Genomic DNA, 21,777 nt, shown 5'->3' on the forward strand with positions numbered 1-21,777 from the left:
GTCCCTTGCTCTTTAATTTTTCAAGCTACATCGTTTCAAGATGCTGTATCTCTGCATCTTTGAATTATACAACTAGTTAGGGATATGTCACACACATAGCTTGGATACCACTTTATAGGTGTTTTTTTGGGATAGGATATAGTCAGTCAAGCATACAATACAATATGCAAGGGTAAAATTACCCAAATATGACATTTCCCCAACAAAAACAGGGCGTATACATCATAATCAACCAAATTTTCCAAGGTTACATTGGTGGTTAGTTTTGCTTGTAACATTTTTTGTCCTGAACTGGCAAGCTTTGTTCCAATATAAATCATTAATTATCTAAACTTTTTAAATTCCTGAGAAGCTCTGGGATGTCATAACCCAGCATCTCATCAACAGCTTGGATCAATTTCGGTTTCAACTTCTCAAATTTGTCAATGTTATAATCCCGGAGAACTTCCTGAAAATGCTCCACATTCGGCAAATCCCCTGCTGCTAAGTGGTACTCCCTTTGGACCTAAGCAAAAGAAGAAGTTTAGATCTCGATTCACAGAGGGAATAGCATAAACTAGTAGCAGATATCATGCATACAAAAAGAGGAAGAGAGTATAGGGCAAGAAACCTTTCTGAATTCAACTTCCAAGTTCTCAATAAGATTCTCTTGCGCCTTGGCCTTGCCTATCAAAACAGGCATCTCCTTCTTCAGATGACTGATGATAAGAGCGTGAATCTTAGCTGCCCTAGCACGCTTTACAAGTTCATTAACCTGGAGATCAAACAACCGCATAAGTATCTGTTTTTTTGTTGTGTATTTCACAATTAAAATATCATATAGCAGTTTATTGCTAGGAACTTCAATGATTTCAATGCCTGCTACAAGTTCACAACGCGAGCTAGCAACCTAGTGGCAAATCACATTGTCATTTCTAACAATAGCACTGATTGTGATTGATTCATAGTCTTTATCAAATGAATTCAGCAAACTTACTCTTCGATTACAAGCATTCTTTGGAATGTCTTTTAGATCAGCAAGAAGATCACTCTGTTCCTTTAAGAAAAGATCCCGTCCCATTGGACCAGCAACTGCTTCATTTAAAGGCCCATCATTAAAAGAGCTGCATAAAGACTAAATTATGTATCCTCATGAAATTAATTGAGCATTATGGCTCATAAACATGTGAGAAGCTGTAAGAGCTTAAAGAGCTAACATATTTCATAAGCACTTCAATTTTGACAAGATAATTCAAGTCCCATATTGAGCTCAACTGGATGAAGCTTACCCAATGTAAACACGAGTAACCTCAGGAGTGTTTAAAACCTTCCCAAGTGACCACATCAATGCCCCATAAATCCTCATCAACTGCCGCATACCCAAACAGGGATTGAGATAAAGAAAAAAAACACGAAAAGAATTAATTAATCAACTAATTGCAACCCCACTGAGCACTTCAAAGGACAAAATTATACTGTATTTTGAATTTGAACTTGCCATTCACCTGCTGAGTGTCCACTTGATCTGCCTTGTTCAAAACAACACGTATCTTATCATCATGGCCTTGTAGCGATGAAATCACACGTTTGAATTCATCACTAATATCAAGTTTGTGGGGATCAAAAAGGAGCAAGATGAGGTCACACTTGGCAGCAAACCAAGATGTCACACCAGTGAAGTCATAACTCCTTTCTATTCGTTGCTTCTCACCTGATAATACCCCAGGGGTATCAATGAGAGTCATATGCTCCAAAAGCTTTAAGATAAAACAATAGAAAGTTCACTTCCTGGTACTGTACATATTGAAGATGTATAAGTTGATAAATGTTGCAGGCAAACTCACTGGATGTGGCATCTGGGAACACTCAAATTTCGACAGAAACGCAGACCCAAATGTCGTAAGACCTTTGTATGGCATGTCTTCTTGAACAGATATTGTGTTGCCCGGTATACGTCTTTCATAAGGGCCAGACTGCAAAAATCCATATCAGATTAACCAAGTAAAAAAAAAAAAACCTACAACAGCAATTACTCAACCAAAAAGAACAGGAGGAAATTCAATCTTTGAGCACTACATTATGATCAAGAATAATAATAATTCTTTACCATAATGACAATAAATCTATCTGTGGTTGGCTCTGGCCCGACATGTGCTCCTGCAAATAACCAGTAAAGGAGGTATGTCAGAAATGGTATTACCACTACACAATTTGAATTAGACCAATGGAAAAGAGAAAAAGCAGTATATAACTACCAGGATAAGCACTTTTTAGCAAGTGCTTGATGAAAGTAGTTTTCCCAGTGGAATACTGTCCAAGAAGCATGACCATAGGTTTTGCATCAAAATCACTATTTGTCTGTGGCACAGAAAGGGAAAGAGAAAATGATAAGATAATGAAATAGGCATTTGAGAGAATAAGTAATCAACTAGCTTTATCACTACAAACACACAAAAAGGAGAACAAGTCAATAAACAGAAAATTGGCAAATCTTGTGTCTTTAGTCCCTTACTAACACGGGTGATGCAAAATCGTTAAATTGATAAGTAAGCTCTAATGGCTTCAGTTTTTGTTCATACAACCTCTTAAGACCATCATATATAGATGTCATGGTAGACAATTGTTCCTGAAAAGTGTACCCAAAAAATGATCAGAGAACTTGGTCCAATTTAATAATTAGAAATGCAAGCATTAACTGAAAAGCAGGAAAAAAAAAAAAATCAGAAAAAGGAAATAACATGACCCTATGGCTAAAAAAAGCACAAACATAAAAGATAAAAACAGATGCAAGAAGTTCTGAGGAGTGAAAAGGATTGTCCCAGCTCTAAAAAGTAAAGACAAATATTGTGACTTTATAATTCCATATCTGAAATACAAAATTACGGAGTACTTGCTTAAATCAGGCATCAAAAAATGTTTCGCCTTATCGAGCACATGCTTCCGATTATCTAATAAGCATTCTCTAGCTAACAATCTGACATCAAGCATCAAATACATGAAAGCCTGAGTCAAGCATAGATTTTTATTCTAAAAATTCACAATATACACAATATGAACTTTTGTACTTAAGTTTTGTGAAGATTATACTAGCTGCTTCCTAATTTTATCCAAGCTTATCCAAGGAAATGACAAATAATAACAATTTCTTACCATATCACGTTGACATAACTAAACACAGGTTTGTCAATCCTTACCCTCTTATCCTTGAACTGTCTACCAATTTGGCAAGGGTTTGAATAAATGGTTTTCATCATTAGCTTGGTGGCACAGGCGCACAGCAGTGTGTGCATGGCTGGCTTCAGAAACCAGCTACTCATTCAGTATTGGTCTATTTCTCCCTAAACAATAGGACAATCTATGATTAACCCAAATATCTGGGGCCCAAGTCAACTCCCAGAATTATAACACCGCAGCACAGACTTCTGCCTCTTTTTTAAATTGATCTTTTATTTGCTGTTAACATTGTTTACTAAAACTTAGTGTGTTCCTTCCAAGAAACTTTGAACTATATCTTGCAATTATCTACAAATTTGCTCTATCTTCAGAAATCCCAAGCCCTTGAATGCTGCATCCTCTTTTACTAATTGATTCCAGTCTCACACTCAATTGTTCTTTTCATGCATAAAGTATCCTTTACTCCCATAATACAAGGACAAACCCTTCAATAGATCAACATTTTTTTGTTATTCCTATGCCTTTCTCCAACAAAGTTTCTGCTTCCTTTAACACATTCATAGCTAATTTAGCTCCATCAACCTCAACTATTAATTAAGTAAAAGCTTGTGAACATTACTCAAATATGAGATTTACCTGAAGCCTGAAGTTCTTCCATGCCACACCTACCCTTTTTGCATCAAATAAAGTATACCTCAACAGAGGCTATAGAGCTAACTTTCCACATTATTGAGTTCAAACAAAATTGTTGATTAGAGAATTGGACTACCAACCCTTGGGTCATAGGCCTCATAGCTGATGAATATGGTCAAGAACTCAAGACACACAAGTACTTTCCTAGTCGAAATATTTAAGCATTCTCGCTTCTTTCTTCCCTACTACCCCAACAGATAATATATAAAATGCTTCTACAACTTTGCAATAAACACTATACAATCATCGACCAATGCCATAAGTAGCTTCTATTACTAGAAATTATCAATAACCAAAAGAGTTGAAAATTAGGCCTTTTACTCGAGCAATAAACCCATGCAACCAAGTTCTCTTCAACTGGACAACTTTTCAAAGAATAACCTCATTAATAATTTGATACTTACTAACCCATCCCAAAATATGTTGCATGTTCAGAGCTTGTGAGGGTTACTGGTTTTAACTACTTGCGCCAAAAGCGAAAAAAAAGAAACTTTACGACAAGGTGTAGAAATTAATAACCCTATGTCAATAAACCTTTTTCCTAATCTTTGTTAGCACAATGTAGGGAAGATGAATGTGGATGTATCGAATTTCCACTTTCGTAATGGTAATTGACCAACACTCATACTAGTAGTCTAGAACAACGGAACGATAACTCTATTGCGATACAAAGAAGATGCAATTACTCTTGGTTGTTCAGCCAGGCTAATACACAATAGTTTGTATTAGTTGTATATATGTGATTATTACTATTGAATCTCTTAGGTAAGACACTCTATTACTCATTTAACACTACTAAATATTGGAAATTTATTAAGACTTAACATAAATTCACCAAATTATACACAAGCACAATTTTATATATATGTTCCAACATTTTTCCTGTGAATATATCTAGATTTTTATTTATTATATGATTTTTAATAAAAATCGGATGATCTTTAAATTCGTACTCTTAATCAAGTTTAAAATCAATCCAAATTTCCGGATTGAAATTCACATTATAAAAACCATAACATTCTTCAATTAAAATTCAGAACACCAAAACTTTTGAGTCAATATTACAAGTATAATTGAATTGCAATGAAGAAATTGAGGAAAATAAAAGCCCTAGAAAAAGTGAAACCAAAATTCAACAGAAGAAGGAGAGCATACCTCGTCGGGAATGTTGGAGAGAGAGTGGAAGCCATTGGAGCGAGGACGAAGAAGCTGATTGTTGTAGAAAGTTGAAGAAGAAGAAGAAGGAGGAGGAGAGAGAAAGTAGAAGCTTGGACATTGAGGTAGAAGCTTTAATGGCGATCTTCGAAGAAACATTGATGCTGCCATCTTTGCAAACTTCCCAGAATCTGGACAAAGGAAGAGAAAGTGAGGAATTGTTATTCTTACACTTCATAAAACGGTGCCGTTTACTGATTTATTGACAAAGAAGCACAAAAAACCATTTTTTTTTTAAAGGAAAACGGTTAGGCAGACATATTATTGTGAGAACGAGTTCAAACAAAATATTGAATCCTTTCCCTGAAAAAAAAACATAAAAAATTGAATCCAATCTAACTACCTAAGACTGTGATTTTGTTAAATAAAAAAAAACTAAGATAGTGATTGTTTGGGGGTAAAATTACCCCAGCCACGTGGCCCAATGGCAGCGCGACACGTGGCATTTTGCTATTGTTCAGCAGGGCTTCAATCCTCTGATGACACGTGTCCTAGGAACCCTAAATGGGGAACCAATGCTCCCCACTATAAATAGTGGGAGAGTCCCCATTAATGGGACACTTACATTCAATTGGTATTCAATACAATCAAAACTACAATTTACACAAAACCCGAGCAATCGTAATTGCGGAATTCTCCCATTACGCGAGAAGTAATTACCCTTTTTAGGCACTTTCTTCCTCCCGTACAATCACTGACTTGATCGTCGGAGGCGGAGCTCCACCCAACCGAGGTCTTCGTGGTTTTGCAAATACAGACGGTCGAAGGGCATTCTTGGAATTGTAACTCTCCCGCAGGACACATAAAAAAACCCCGAAACATTTGGCGCCGTCTGTGGGGAGAGTACTTCTGAGATGGCTTCTAACCCAGTACCACCGGATCTGGACAGGCGGCCATCGGCTGAGCCTGAGGTCCAGACGGACCATGAAAGCTAAACCTGGGCATCGTGCCGGGCCGTGCCGCCGCGGGCCGTGCTGGCGTGCCCAGGAATTCATGTCGTGCCGTGCCGGCCATTCTCACAGGCCAGCCCACGGCACGGCACGACCCTCGTGCCTGGCGGGCTCGTGCCGTGCCGGCCTGCGGGCTGGGCTGCGGGCTGGTGGCGGGCTGGCAGTTTCCAATTTTTTTTTTTTTTTTTTTTTTTTTTTTTTTAGTGACAACATTATAAGTTTATAATGTATATAAGTTATAAAATTATAATTATAAGTTTTATAAGGTTATAACTTATAAGTTTATAACTTATAAGTTATTAAGTTATGAATTTTATAATTATAAGTTGAATATTTATGTTTTATAATTTTGTATATTCAATATTTATATTTATATATTTACTTTATACTGTTACTTTAAAATTTAATGTTTATGATTTATTAAATATAATTTTGTATTAGTAATTGGTATAATTTTATTTTTTTTAATATGAATTTACAAATTGTAACAAAACGGGGAAAAAAGGCAAATTGGACTTTGGATGTGAATAATGCGTACTTTATATTATTATTACTTGAGTTGAGAAAATTGTACAATGATAACAATGATAAAAATCATACAATGATGGTATTAAACAAAAACTGAAAAATGATAAAATTGATATTTGATAATGATTAAAATCGTACAATATACAATAATTGTCTATTCTTCTTCTCCTTCTTCTTGCTCGTCTTCGTCTTCGTCTTCGTCTTCGTCTTCGTCTTCGCCTCCGCCTTCAAGGTCATCGGCTAGTTGCATAGATTGGGAACTAGCCGAACCCGAACCGGAAGCGGAGGTTCCTTCTTCGTTGTCGTTGTGGTCGTAAGAACAGTCTTGTGAGCGATTTTTCGCATCCAACTAATCTTTGAAACACACGCACATTTCTAGTGTTTCGGGTTTTAGACTTGTTCTTCTATCGTCTAAAACCCTTCCGGATGCGCTGAAAGCTCGTTCGGAGGCGACGGAGGAAACTTGGATAGCAAGAATGTCTCGTGCCATTGCCGCCAAAGTTGGATGCTTCGAGCTTTGTTGTTTCCACCATGCAAGGAGGTCGAGGCTGTTTATCTCATCGTCGTCCATGCCTTTGGTGAAGTCGTAACTCAGGTACATCTGCAACTCCGAGATGTCGCTTTGCGTTCTCCTGATTGATGAATCACCTGAAAACCTTGAAATCAAGTTAGTAGCTTGTGAAAATAAATGTTTGGCCTTCTTACTTACGTTTTTGGATGGTTGGGAAGGCCCTGAGCGAGGAACGGTGCCATATTTGGCTTCATAGACTCTATATAAAGCAAAAAACTGATCCTTCACATTAGTATTATAGTTTTCTACATCATCGTCAAGAAACATTATTGAAAGTAAATGTCAACTAACATAAATGTGTTTTCATACTTTTGCCTAGGATCTAATATGGAAGCAAAAATATAAATCAAAGGAATTTCACTATAATATTTACGCCACTTTGTTTCCATTGCTGGAAGATACTGATTATAATCACTTTGATGGCGATGATCAGCGAAAAGTTGGGCGAGTAAGCATGCATTAGAAAGAAAGTTTTGAGCACAAGGATTGTAAACAGTAGAAAAACAATACGTCATGTTATATAATAACTGTAAAAATTGCATATATCTTTCACAGTTATTCCAATCATCATCATACAAAGCATTTTGTGGAAATTTTTGGTTGTAAAATAATGTTAACGGGCCCTTGTACTCAATTGCCTTTGTTAACATGTCATAGGTGGAATTCCACCTAGTTGGGCAATCGGTTCTAATTTTTATTACCCTTATCTTTTGTTGTTTTAAAAAACTCTTCCATTCTTGGTATCTCATGTTAGAGCTATTAATAGACATAATAGCATCTCTGATTTTGCTGTAGTATGGGCCAATTGCCCGAACTCCATCCTGTACACATAAGTTAAGTACATGGCAAACACATCTAGTATGAAGAGCTTCACCGTCTAATAGTACATCGATTAAGTTTTGTTTGATAAGATTAGCTGTGTATGTCATAGAGGTTGCATTATCAAAAGTCATAGACATCATTTTATCTCGAAGGTTGTATTCGTCTATTGCTTGCATTAAATGGTGAGCAATGTTAATGCCGGTGTGTGGGTATTCCAGCATTTTGAAATGTATTATTCTTTTTTGTAACAACCATTGATCATCTACCCAATGGCAAGTCACACATAAATAGTGATATTTATAACCACTATCCCAAGAATCGGCTGTTAAAGATACTCTACAATTAAGGTTACTCAATTCGGCTTGTAACCGGACTTTGTACTCTAGGAAATTTTTCATTGCGACGGAACGAACGGTTTTCCTAGAGATTCTTTTATGTTGGGGTTGTAGTGCTTTGTTAATGTAGGTGTTGAATGCGTCACTTTCCGATAAAAGAAAAGGTTGTTCGGCGTGTACTATCATTTTTCCTAGTTCATCCCTATCCTTCTCATAGTTGTATGTAAAGCCGTATGGATGGAATTGGGAAATTTTGGGCTGGGTTGGATCACTAGCTGGTTTTGCACAAGCTTTCATGTGTCTAATTAAGTGTCCCGTCCCGTTTTTGGTAAATGCCGTGAATACACCATTACATGTTTTACATTTTGCATATTGTTGACCCTCTTTATCTAGGACAAAATAATTCCATACCTCACTCCTTCGGTTTTTCAAAAGTACCATCTCACTTTCGGTTAACCATTCATGATGTGTGTCTGCGTTAGTAATGGCAGTAGAAGGGGTAGAACCGGAGGGAATTCGGGTACTTTCTTGGCTACCTTGGCTAGAACAATAGTTTTGTTGATCACCGATATAATTAGGTGGAAATTCACCGAATTGTGGGAATTGTTGTGGATTTTGATATTGGTTTGATGGTGGAAATTGGTTTGGTGGTGGTGGTGGAAATTGGTTTGGTGGTGGTGGAAATTGGTTTAGTGGTGGTGCTGGAAATCCCGACATATTATATGGCTCATAACCCGGGGGGAAGTAAATGGGGTCATTGGTTTGACTCGAAATTTGGGGGCTCGTTGTATTTGGTGGTTCCCTAGAACTACTACTACGGGTAAGTCGGCCTTTCGCCCTAGACCTAGATGATGGGTTGTTCGATGCCATAATTAACAATTAATTTTTTAATAAAAAGTGGTTAACTATAATAATAATAATTAATAACAACAATTTTAACAATAAAAATATCAATAATAATAATTAATAACAACAACTATAACAATAACAATAACAATAACAACAAAAATAAATAATAACAACAATTGTAACAATAATAATAATTAATAACAACAATTATAACAATAATAATAACAATTAACAACAATAATAATTAAATAAGATTATTCTAATAATAACAATAAAACAATAATAAATTTAAGATTAGTTTAGATCTTACAACCGTGCTTCAACGCTCCACTAATTACGATTACGAACTTTTTAATTTTTTCCGATATTAGGAAAATAATTAGAGAATTTAAGAGAATAATTAGAGAATTTAAGAAAATAAGGATTATTAGAGATTTAGAGAATATAAGAGATAAGAAGAAGAGATTGTGATTTTGTGATTTGGGAATGAAATGAAGGTGGGTATTTATAGAATTTATGGGGAGCAAATTGGAAAAAATATAGCCGTTAAGTAGCCGTTTATTTGGCTAATTATGCAACTAGCCGTTGCTTTTAAACGGTTATATGACCGTTGGCCCGCGGGCCAGCACGGCGGGCCCTGGCTGTGCTCGTGCCGGGCCGTGCCTGGGAATTCATAACCCTATCCGTGGCACGACTCGTGGCACGAAGTTCAACTTCCGTGCCGTGCCATGTTGGAGTTCGGGCCGTGCCGGGCTGCGTCGAACGGCGGGCCGTGCCGGGCGGCACGCGGGTCAACCCGGCCCGTGCCCTGTTTTAATGAAAGCGGTGATGAGTACGACCTCAACACCTATGTGGCCCCAGACAGGTCCTTCAGAACAAAGCACAGCCGTTCCAGGGATAAGAAGGAACGGGAAAACATCCAAGCTGTTCCAAGCAACCCAGCCGGCAACATGGTTGGGGCTGCCCAGGCGGCAGAGGATTCTGCTCCCATTACTAGGAACGAACTCATGACCTTCATGAATAGTTTCAAGGGTGAGATCCAGAACCTCATCCGGTCGGCTACTCCCAAGAAGAGTCAGCCGGCCAAGAAGCCTTCTTCTAGCAAGAAGGCTATTAAAGACCGGGGTTCCTACCCCTCATCCAAACCCGAAGGGGGAGGGCCTCAAGTTCGATCAAAACCGGCTCCGCTTCCCACAAGCGGAGCTCAGAAAACCCATCCGACACTTGCAGCCGGATGGTTCAAAAAAGATATTCTCTGACTCCCGAACGTTTCTCCAAGAAAAGAGAAGTCTGGCGTCTGCGTCGGCTTCAACGTCGACCTTTCCAGATAGTTTCCGTGACACCTCTAACAGGCGTTCGGGAACAAGTCTAGGGAGTCAGACGGGCGAACCATCCACCCGGTCTGGACCCAAAGTGATCCAACCTGGTCTGTTCGGTTCGCCGAATGGGCTGGGTGGATCCCTTTTTACCCAAACGGGTCCGTTTGGCAGAAATGTGCAGCAGCCGTTCCAACTCATGGATTGGCAGCAGCGCCTGCTAAACCTGGGAGAACAGCCCTCGGCGTTCTCCCCTGAGATAACCCAGGCGGCACAGCCGGCCAAGATAAAAAACGTGTTGGTAGGAGCCTATGATGGTACCTCCAACCCAAAAGATAATTTAATGGCTTATTTCAACCTCATGTACCTATAGGGGTTGGATGATGCCGTCTGGTGCCGATGCTTCCCGGCTACCCTGAAGGGCATTGCCCAACGGTGGTTTGGTAACTTACCAGTCGGCTGCATCAACAGCTTCAAGACCTTGGCGTACTTGTTTACGTCAAACTTCTCAATGAACATCCCGGCTAAAAAGACAAGCCTCGATCTGGGGGCAATACAGCAGGGTGACAGAGAAGGGCTCCGGTCGTATGTCAGGCGGTTCAATCTGATGAGAATTCAGATTCAAGGATTGTCTGATGAGGTTGCTTACACAGACTTCTTTAAAGGTCTGAAGGATGGGTCGACTTTCAAGTTTGACCTCGTCCGGAAAAGGGTAGCCACCCTCCAAGAGGCGTTAATGGAAGCTGAAGCCTACATACAGGTGATGGAGCTTTGTGCTGTAAAGCAGCCGTCGGATTTCAAAAAATCTGACAGAAGAGACAGCCGGCAACAACAACAACAGTCGGCTAAAAAGGAAGAAAAGAAGAGAAAGGAGGTCTGGGCCGCAGACCGATCTGGTCAGCCGACTCAGAAGCTCAGACGAAAATCTGAACCGTACGTCCCCAAGTACGAGTTCACAAAGGACTGCTCCTCCATCCTCATGGAAATCAAGGACCGGATGTCTCTCGACAAGCCGGCTGCTATGAAAAGTCCCGTAGGCAGCCGGGACAAAAGCAAATACTGCCAGTACCATGAGGATGTTGGCCATGACACTAATGGTTGCTATAGCCTCAGGCGGCTATTAGACCGTCTGGCTGATGAAAGGGCTCTAAAGTCTTATCTGCCCAAAGCCAAGGGCAACACCCTGGCCAAGAAAGGGCAGGCGGCAAAAGCTGTTCTTGCAAATTCAGAAACGGATGAAGAGACTATCTTCACAATAGCAGGAGGCTTTGCCGGAGGGGGTCCCACTATCCGAGGCACCAAAGATAACATCAGGAAGCTGGTTAACTCAGTTGAGGAGACCCAGGCGTCGAAAGACATATTTCCTGAGGTCCTTATTTCTGAAAAGGACTGGGGCAAGGTCAGACGGCCTCACGATGACCCCATAGTCATCGAATGCAAGGTTGCCAATCAGAGAGTTGGCCGGATCTTAATAGATACCGGGAGCTCGTCTGACCTAATCAGTTATCTGTGCTTGACCAAGCTCAAGTACAAATCCGGTAGCATGCACCAGGCGCCCCACCCGCTTGTTGGTTTTGGGGGAGGTGTAGTGCATCCGGTGGGGAGCATAGATCTTCCAATCTGGCTGGGTGAAAAGGGGGAAGGACGCCACATGGTGATTAAATTCCTGGTTGTAGAAGAGCTTGCCGCCTACAACATGATTTTTGGCCGTCCGACCCTCAATGAGTCCAAAGCTGTCATCGTTCCTTCTCTCATGCTTGTAAAATTTGAAAAGGACGATGGTACAGTCGGTTCCCTTAAGGGGGACCAGAGGACGACTAGGGAGTGCTATCTCTCTAACGTCAGACCCACTATGGGGGCAGCCGGAGACGACAACCCCATATACCTTGATAACTGCGATGCAGCAGTCCCGGCTCCAAGGGCAGCCGGTAAGAAAAGAAAGGCGGGCCAGACGGACCCTGTCAAACAAGAAAAATAGCAATCACTAGCCGGGGAAAGGTCAGATGATCTACGACCTCAGCCGGCTGGTGACTGCATTGATGTCGTCCTCGACGACAGCCGTCCTGACAGAGCTGTCAAGGTTGGGACGGTTGGTTATGAGCGGTTGGGTGCAGACCTGCTCCAACTTCTAAGAGAATTCAAAGACATCTTTGCCTTTGAAGTGGAAGAGATGCCAAGCGTCAACCCGGATCTAGCTGTCCACAAGCTTGCTGTGGATCCTAAAAAAAAGCCGGTTAGGCAGAAAAAGAGGGATCACGGTGAAGAGAGATCTCAGGTGGCAGCGGCTGAGGTAAAAAAATTGTTAGATGCTGGGTTCATCCGGCAATGCTACTACCCGGATTGGGTAGCAAACGTTGTCCTCGTGAAAAAGCCGAATGGTACCTGGAGGATGTGTGTAGACTACACGGATCTGAACAGAGCATGCCCAAAGGACAGTTACCCACTTCCAAAGATCGACAATCTGGTCGATTCTACAGCCGGTCATGCTCTGATGAGTTTCATGGATGCCTATTCAGGTTTCCACCAAATACCCCTATGGAAAAAAGATCAAGAGAAGACGACCTTCGTCACTGATCAGGGGTTATTTTGTTACAAGGTGATGCCGTTTGGGTTAAAAAATGCACCGGCTACATCCCAGCGCATGATAAACACCGTTTTCATCAATCAGATTGGCAGGAATGTAGAGGCGTACATTGATGACATGATAGTCAAATCCAAGCTACAGACGGATCACCTACTGGATCTCCGGGAAACATTCACCACACTCAGGCGGCACCGGGTCATGCTTAACCCAAAGAAGATTGTATTTGGTGTTGAGTCTGGGAAGTTTCTCGGATTTTTGATCGATCAAAGGGGCATAGAGGCTAATCCGGAAAAAGTCCAGGCGGTCATTGACATGCGGTCTCCCCGCACTGTGAAAGAAGCCCAGAAATTGACCGGTTGCCTGGCGGCGTTGGGAAGATTTCTCAGCCGGTCAGGTGACAAGTGCCTTTACTTCTTTCAGTCCATCCGGAAGAGGTCCAGATTTGAGTGGGGAGAAGAGGCGGAAATGGCATTCCAAAAGCTAAAGCATCATCTGTATTCATTGCCAAGGCTAGTGATCCCCCTTCCCCGGGAGGTCCTTTACATGTACCTCGCCGTCTCTGATCATGCCCTTAGTGCCGTTCTCCTCGCTGAGAGAGACGGTAATCAGCTACCGGTGTATTTCATCAGCCATGTGCTTAATAATGCTGAGCTCCGGTACCCCATGATCGAAAAATTTGGGTTGGCCCTGTTCGTCGCAGTCAAACGGTTGAAACCTTAATTTTTGGCTCACCCGGTGATTGTATATACAGACCAGCCGCTCAAGCGCCCAATGACCACCATCGAGTCATCCGGCAGAATGATCAAATGGGCTGTTGAAATACAGAGCCTTGAGATAACTTTTGAACCCAGGCGGGCAGTGAAAGGTCAGGCGTTTGCCGACTTCATTGTCGAAATGACTAGGTTGGTGCAACCGGAAAATCCTGATCAGGTTTGGAAGTTATTCGCAGACGGTAGCTCTACGGTGAACGGCTGTGGTGCAGGCGTTATATGTCATTCTCCGGAAGGGGACAACTTTGAGTATGCACTACGGTTCCGGTTCCAAGCCTTTAATAACGAGGCGGAGTATGAAGCCCTGCTAGCCGGTATACGCATGTGTAAGGCAGCAGGGGCAACAAAGATTGCCGCCTGCTCAGACTCTCAATTGATTGTTAGCCAGTACAATGGTGACTACGAGGCCACCCATCCGGCTATGATCAAATATCTGAAGGCGGTCAGAGAGGAGGCCGTGTCACTTGACGAATTTCATCTAAGTCAGGTGCCCCGGTCCGAGAATAATCAGGCGGATGCCCTTTCCAAGTTGGCATCATCCGCCTCCTGTGATGCACCTAAAACGGTTTTTTGGGAAGTCATTGAGAAAAGAAGCATCGATCATGACCCCATAGGTATCCTGGATCGAAGTGCCACTTGGATGGACCCCATCCGGGCTTACTTGGCAGACGGTACCTTACCGGATGACCTTTCTGAAGCAATGGCGCTCAAGAAGCGTGCTCTGAGTTTTGTTATGCATCATGGAGAACTTCTCCGGAAGGGTTATCTACAGCCGTTTCTAAAGTGTGTAACCTCTGAAAGGGGAAGAGAGGTTCTAGAGGATCTGCACGCGGGTTTTTGTGCCTCACACATAGGCGGCAGGTCCTTGGCAAGAAGAACCAGACGGCATGGTTATTTTTAGCCCACTCTTGAGGCAGACGCCATGGATTTGGTGAAACGGTGTGATAAATGCCAAAAGTTCGCCCGGCTGATACATCGACCAGCAACTGACTTGACAGCCATCCATAGTCCGGTTCCGTTTGCAAAATGGGGCATGGACATTTTGGGTCCGTATACGCCTGCATCTGGCGGTCGCCGATATATTTTGGTGGCAGTAGACTACTTCACCAAATGGATTGAAGCAGAGGCGGTCAAAGGCATAAAAACAAAAGACGTGATCTCCTTCATTTGGAGAAATGTCATCACCCGATTTGGGGTCCCAATGTCTATGGTCTTTGATAACGGACCTCAATTTGAAACGTCTGTCCTCAAGAGCTGGTTGGGAGATCAAGGAATCTCCCATTGTTTTGCATCCGTTGGCCGTCCTCAGGCAAACGGCCAAGTTGAGGCCTTCAATAAACTGATCTCAGACGGTATAAAGAAGAAGGTGGAAAGAGCCGGTGGACTATGGGCAGAGGAACTACCTCATGTCCTTTGGGCCATCCGGACTACTAAAAAAGGGGCAACCGGTGAAACCCCATTTCTCATGACATACGACACTGAGGCGGTGCTCCCCATTGAACATTATGAGCCAACGCTTCGCATCATGCTATATGATGAGGCAGCCAACTGGGAAGCCTTCGGCTTGCACTGGATGCTCTCCCAGAGCGAAGGGGCAACGCAGCTCTGCGCCATGAGATTTACCGCCTGAGAATGACACGAGCCTACAACAGCGGGTTCACAAACGACCCCTGAAAGTAGGAGATTTTGTGCTTCGCAATATGGAAGCAACCGGTAGGGCCAATGAACAAGGCAAACTGACTCCAAATTGGGAGGGACCCTACCGGATATTTGAAGAAGTACGAGACGACACATACCGCCTGGAAACCCCGGACGGTAGAAAGCTGCTTAGAACTTGGAATGTAGATAATCTCAAAAATTACTACTTCTAGAAATTGTATAGTTTTTGTATATTTCTATATAATTAATGAGAAAGATTTACTACATATAGTGCTTACATGCGCCATGTCTTGTGCTTAACACAAGCGACTCCCTTTACTTATTTCCCATGCGCCATCTTGTGCCCAACACAAGCGGGCCCGGAAAGTTAATGAACCAGCCGGTGACGCCCATTCGGGTGAATTCATCGAAGAGAACATCTCCCATTTGGGTGGAAAATTGTTCTAGTGATAAAAAATCAGGCGGCCCTAACCGCCTGGTTGATCCATAGCACCAAAGAATTGCGGGTTAGCATTCCCAAACATGCATCCGGCCCCCTCTTTGGATCGAGTACAATTTAAGGCTGAACTCAAACAGATAGCCGGTACCTAATGTCCCGCCTAATCAACTAAGAGAAGGTGGGAAGGCAAACATCTGGGTTAGGCCAAGAATCTATGAAGGGTGTTCTTGCGAAAACCCAACCGGCAATTGTTAAAAACGGTTGACAACTAGCACTTAGCTAAAGCTTTAGCATTTGCGCTATAGCATATGGATAGCCGCCTGGCACCATCTCGTCTATACCAGTCTCCTATCCAGGGGCAATTACCTACCCTAACCCCAACAAGTCATGCGGAAACACATTCATCCAAAAAGCATGCGGAAAAACATTCATGGTTTACACAAGGCAAAAAATAGAGTTGCTTGCGAAGACCCAGATGGTAATGGTACCGCCTGGGTTCTCTTGTCTACCCTCGCAAATTTCTTTGCCTACCTTCAAAAATTTCTTTGCCTAGTTTGCGAAGACTCAGACAGTAATGGTACCGCCTGGGTTCTCTTGTCTACCCTCGCAAATTTCTTTGCCTACCTTCACAAATTTCTTTGCCTAGTTTGCGAAGACTCAGACGGTAATGGTACCGCCTGGGTTCTCTTGTCTACCCGCGCAAATTTCTTTGCCTACCCTCGTAAATTTCTTTGCCTAGTTTGCGAAGACACAGACGTCAGTGATGCCGGCTGGGCTTTCTTGGCTATCCTTGTAAAATTATCAAAGCAAGAAAGATGCGACATTCAAAACATCCAAAACAGCAAAAAGGAAAAGAAGCAAATTCGTTCAAAACCGGACCAACCAGTTGAAATATAGCAGAAATAATCGGCATAGCCGGTGAAAATGTTAAAATTGTTTACAAAAAGATAAACCGGCACAGCCGGTGAAAATATTAATGCTCAAAATAGAAGACAATAGCAGAGTAGTCCGACCCTTCCGGCGCTATTACAAGATAATGAACGGCGCGCAGGCCGGGAGGTCGTTGCTACTCTACATTAACTGTTACCCGGTCGCCCTGACCTTGGCCCCGTTCCGGATGAGCTAGGTCGGTGTTGGGGACGGAGCCGGGAGCAACCTCATCTTCGACTGTCGTCTCCAAAGCAGCCGCTTCCGCCTACATTCGCTGGAACTCGGCTTCCACCCACTGCTCATACGGTTCTGGCCCCGGCTGGTCCTCCTCTTCAGCCAGAATGACCAGGTCTGTATATTTATAGGCGAGCTCCCAGACGTTGAAGTTTGCACCCGGGTGGATGATGGAGAACGCCCTCTTCATTCTTTTCTGGCAGTCCTGCTCATTCTCCTCTATGTGCCGGTTCTGATCAGCCTCTAAGGTGGACTGGAAATTGCGCTGAGCATCGGCAGCCTCCTTGACCAGGCGGTCATTCTCTAATTGCAGCCGCTTGCTGCTCTTCTCCGCCTGGTCGAGCCGCTTGAGGGGCTCTTCATGCTTTTTAAGCTCATCTTCAGCGTTATCCAAGGCCGCTTGGAGGTTATCGATTTTGAGCTTGGACTCGGAGAGGGCTCGTTGGAGGGACTTGACGTGATCTGCCTGTTGCATGATTATAGCTTTAGTTTCTAAGTCATGCACAATCATGGAATAGTGAGCAACGCTATGTGCGTCATCCGCAGAACGTTTGGCTCTTCTTACCTCTTCCTGTTTGCGGATGTAGGCCTTCTTAAGCCCCTCCACGCGGAGCAGTGCCTGCAACAAAAATGCAACCGGTATTAGTTGTAAGACCGGATGGGTTTATTAAAAATTATATGCTGGGTGGGCACTCAGTGACTTACATCGGCTAGGTCGACCATAACCCGGTCGGCGTTGAAGGTATTGATTCCAGGAATCGCCTCCTTCTCGTCCCGGGGGACGGCTTTCTGCATGGCCCGGACGTATTGAGCAGCGTCCGGCCAGCGTGGTGAGTTATCTGCACCAGAAACAGACGGTGAGAATGCTGCGTACGCTCCACCAACGGACAGCCGGCTGATCGGAGAATCTCCCGGCTGCGAAGAGGAGTACGATTTTACCCGCATGGGTATGTCGAGCGATGTGAGATCAAAGGGGTTTGTACCTTTTTGGGAAGCCTTTTGGCTTCCAGAAGCAGATGGACCGGTTGCGGTCCTTATTGGAGTGGACTCTAAGGCCTTCTCAGTGTTAGACCCGCCTGGGGTCTTTATTGTTTTACCGCCGGTAGTAGCCCGGTCGGTAGAAGCAGTTCTTGGCACCTTGAGTGCCGGTTCTTCTACAGACGGCCTTGGCCGGATCTGTTTTTGCAAGGAACGGGGAATAACACCCCCATCCTGAAACAAGACCACAAGCGGTTAGATGAATAACTAGCCAAAGCAACATCAAAAAGCCAAGCACATAGAGAAGGTCAGGCGGTCTAACCTTTTTAGCCGCCTGAGCGGCAAGTTTCTTCTCCAGATTCTCCTTGCGGATATCTGAAGCCTTCCTTGCGGGTGTCTTGGCGGAAGGTAGCATCTTCTTAGCTTCTTCTGCAAAACAAAAATACATCCGGTCAGAAATATGAATCACATTGCAATAGAGAAAAAGGTCAGCCGACAATAAATTAACCGGCTAGGGCTCGTAACCTTTGGTTTTCCACATGCTGCTAAGCCCGCAAGCGGATAAGAAGCACTCATCCTTGAAAAATTCGTGTTTGGGCACCCAGTTCTTGGGTACCCTTATTATCTCTCCGGATGTGAGAGAGGTAGAGGTCAGCTCGAAGAAACCAGAGTCCAGAATGGCCACCCGGTCGGTATCAGGAACAGGGGGCAGCCGACACTTTTGCCTCAAAAGCTCTGGCTTCCGGTTGTAGGTCCGGTACTCCTTGTTCTCCTCTTCAGACGGAGCTTTGACCAGATAGAACCGGTTCTTCCAATCCGACCATTTGGACGGCTTGTCCAAGGTCATCATATATTTGGGGTGAGTAGTCAAGGTATACCAGGCCCTCCAGCCGCCTGGGCTCCGGCTCAAATAGTGCATATGGGAAAACGCCTCCCAGCCGGGGTTGAGACCCTGCATCTCGCAGGCGGTGATGTACCCTAAAATATTCACCCAAGAATTTGGGGTGAGTTGCCAAATTCCAAGGGCATACCCCCTAAGTATGGCCCTGATTGTGTTGTGAAGGGGGAAGCGGACGCCGGCTAGGAAAGCCGCCTCGTAGCATCCAAACCAGCTGTTAGCGTTGGGCTGGTCATCCTCCCATACAACCGTCCCGAACTCCCCCGGCACGGTCATCCTGTACCCTTCACCAAGCGGCCGCCTGGTAATAAAGTCTAGAAGGGAAGACCGCATGAGGGCACGGTCCTTTAGGGATACGGCGATCATGAGAGGGTCGTTTTGGCTTTGCCACGAAGGCCTCTCCGCCTCCTCGCTATCCTCTGATACGGTTAAGTAGCTAGAGCCACTACTTTCAGCCCGTCCGTCATCGGAACCGGCTGGGGAGTTGGGAGCATCATAGGCTGCTCTTGGCTGCTCAGCCTCCTCAGCCGGAGAGGTCTCCTCGTTGTAGGAGCCCAGAATGCTATCGCTTGGGGTGGCGGGGGTACCGCTAGATGGTTCTCTAACCTCCCCGTCTGGGCCTCGAGTTTCAGGCGATAACTCGTTCGAGTCCCCGCCTCTGTAATTGGGGTCCATAGCTGTTCCCCTAATTCTGGCCATGGTGTCCTGCACAGACACGGAGTCGGTCGATACAGGCGTTGAAAAGGGGAAATTCCAAAGATCAGAGGCGGCAGATCCAGTTCTAGACTCAACCATACTAATTGACCGACTGAGTTCACAACTATGGTCCGGGTATGGGTATAAAGGGTCCATCTACCTATGGGACTTGTAAACAAAAATGCAAGCAAAAGACTCAAACGGAAATACATGGAAAAGCAAGAAAGAATAGAGACGGTACCTAAAGTAAAGTGTTGAAAACCTCAAGAAATTTCTTGGGGATGCTTGCGAAGACACAGGCGGTTTGAATACCGGCTGGGTTCACTGAGGTACCCTCTCAAAAATCTTTTTCTTACTTGCTACTGCACAGGCGGTCTGAAAATCGGCTGCTCTTAAAACAATGAAGTCTCCGAGTGCTCTGAATTTCAAGTGCCGGATGCTCTCAAAATTCAAGAAATTTCACGAAGTTTGTAAATGAGGCTTCGTGTGCTTCCTCCCCTATTTATAGGGTTTGTCCCGGAAGGCGAAGGGGCGCGACCCTTCCCCTTCTGCTTTTCCCTCTTCCTTCAGTTAGAATTTGAAGGGATTTCAAAAAAAAAAAAAAAAAAAAATATATATATATATATATATATATATATATATATATATATATATATATATATATATATATATATATATATATATATATATATATATATTTTCGTCAGCTCTATTCTCAGGTGCCACGTGGCACCTTGCCACGTCAGCACCTGAGAGGGGCAAATGTTTGGGGGTAAAATTACCCCAGCCACGTGGCCCAATGACAGCGCGACACGTGGCATTTTGCTATTGTTCAGCAGAGCTCCAATCCCCTGCTGACACGTGTCCTAGGAACCCTAAATGGGGAACCAATGCTCCCCACTATAAATAGTGGGGGAGTCCTCATTAATGGGACACTTACATTCAATTGGTATTTAATACAATCAAAAATACAATTTACACAAAACCCGAGCAATCGTAATTGCGGAATTCTCCCATTACGCGAGAAGTAATTACCCTTTTTACGCACTTTCTTCCTCCCGTACAATCACTGACTTGATCGTCGGAGGCGGAGCTCCACCCAACCGGAGTCTTCGTGGTTTTGCAGGTACAGACGGTCGAAGGGCATTCTTGGAATTGTAACTCTCCCGCAGGACACATCAAAAAACCCCGAAACAGTGATCATACAAATTAGACAATTAGGCTCGTTCTTTGATAGAGTCTTACTATGTAATCTGTATTACGGTATCCCTACCTTTTAAAAAGTATGGCATAACTCTTATTAATAGTGTTTGAATAATTATACCCTCTAATATGTTTACTAACTTAATTGCCCTCATTAATGTTAGTTTTCTCGATTTTTACTTCTTAAGAATAGTGAGCAGACATTTATACCCCTAAAAAAAATATTTGTTTACATATTTCCTTTCACTAATGCTACTAACAACTAAAATTGTGACGTAAGGTCAAACCGAAAGTGGTTCCCTAATATTACTAGCTATGCGCGCATTGCGCGTGTTAGCCACCCTAATTACCTATAAAATTATAAATAGTAGAAGTATTACCAATATTTTAATTTTATAGTTGACGAAAACAACGTTGTTGTTAAATTCGTGACAAACAAGCACACCCAAAAAATACAGTGGATTTTTACATTAAAAACCATCTTGATTTATTAATTTTGTATAAATGTCTTAGAATAATACAATTAAAACATAAATAACCGATTTATTAATTTTGTATAAATGTCATAGAATAATACAATTAAAACAAAAATAACCATTTTAAATCTTTTTGTCTCAAAAATGTAAATATAAAAACTTACTTAGATGATTTCTCATGGTTAAAACGTTGTTTTTATAAAATTTGATTATATTAAAATTAGAGTTTGTCAATGAACTTGAGGCACATAAAAAATAAAAATTAGAGTCTGTCAATGAACTTGAGGCACATTAAAATTAGAGTACTTTCATCGATACTGTAATTTCATTTGATAATAAACCAGTACTTGCGTAATTTTAGTTTTTTAATGGCCGGAAGAGGAACATGATATAGCAATCAGAATTCATGTCAGAATAAATCAAATTGTCAAACCCTTAATAGGCAAACATTTACTCCATATAATTTAATTCTAAGAAA

At 42.9% G+C, this 21,777-nt stretch overlaps 1 protein-coding gene across 1 annotated transcript; it reads right to left on the reverse strand.

Annotated features, from left to right (window-relative positions):
- Positions 1 to 100: 100 nt before the first annotated feature.
- LOC110720891 (EH domain-containing protein 1-like) lies at positions 101 to 5,438 on the reverse strand. Its single transcript, XM_021899974.1, has 10 exons — positions 5,002 to 5,438; positions 2,492 to 2,605; positions 2,235 to 2,337; positions 2,087 to 2,136; positions 1,824 to 1,952; positions 1,485 to 1,736; positions 1,269 to 1,348; positions 977 to 1,103; positions 611 to 754; positions 101 to 505 (listed from the first exon to the last, which is right to left on the reverse strand). The coding sequence occupies exons 1-10, from the start codon at positions 5,170 to 5,172 to the stop codon at positions 320 to 322; spliced, it is 1,356 nt and encodes a 451-aa protein (XP_021755666.1). The 5' UTR covers positions 5,173 to 5,438; the 3' UTR covers positions 101 to 319.
- Between the last annotated feature and the right edge of the window lie 16,339 nt (positions 5,439 to 21,777).

This window comes from Chenopodium quinoa, unplaced genomic scaffold (assembly GCF_001683475.1).
Source record: "Chenopodium quinoa cultivar QQ74 unplaced genomic scaffold, ASM168347v1, whole genome shotgun sequence".
Classification (NCBI taxonomy): Eukaryota; Viridiplantae; Streptophyta; class Magnoliopsida; order Caryophyllales; family Amaranthaceae; genus Chenopodium; species Chenopodium quinoa.

What these genes read in the sequence shown, in the direction of transcription:
- LOC110720891 (XM_021899974.1), bottom strand. Translation starts at nt 5,172, where the DNA reads ATGGCAGCATCAATGTTTCTTCGAAGATCGCCATTAAAGCTTCTACCT. An exon ending in GCTAAAAAGTGCTTATCCTG is followed by an intron (nt 2,137 to 2,234) that starts GTAGTTATATAC and finishes GGTTATTTGCAG; the next exon opens with GAGCACATGTCGGGCCAGAG. An exon ending in GTTCCCAGATGCCACATCCA is followed by an intron (nt 1,737 to 1,823) that starts GTGAGTTTGCCT and finishes TTTATCTTAAAG; the next exon opens with CTTTTGGAGCATATGACTCT.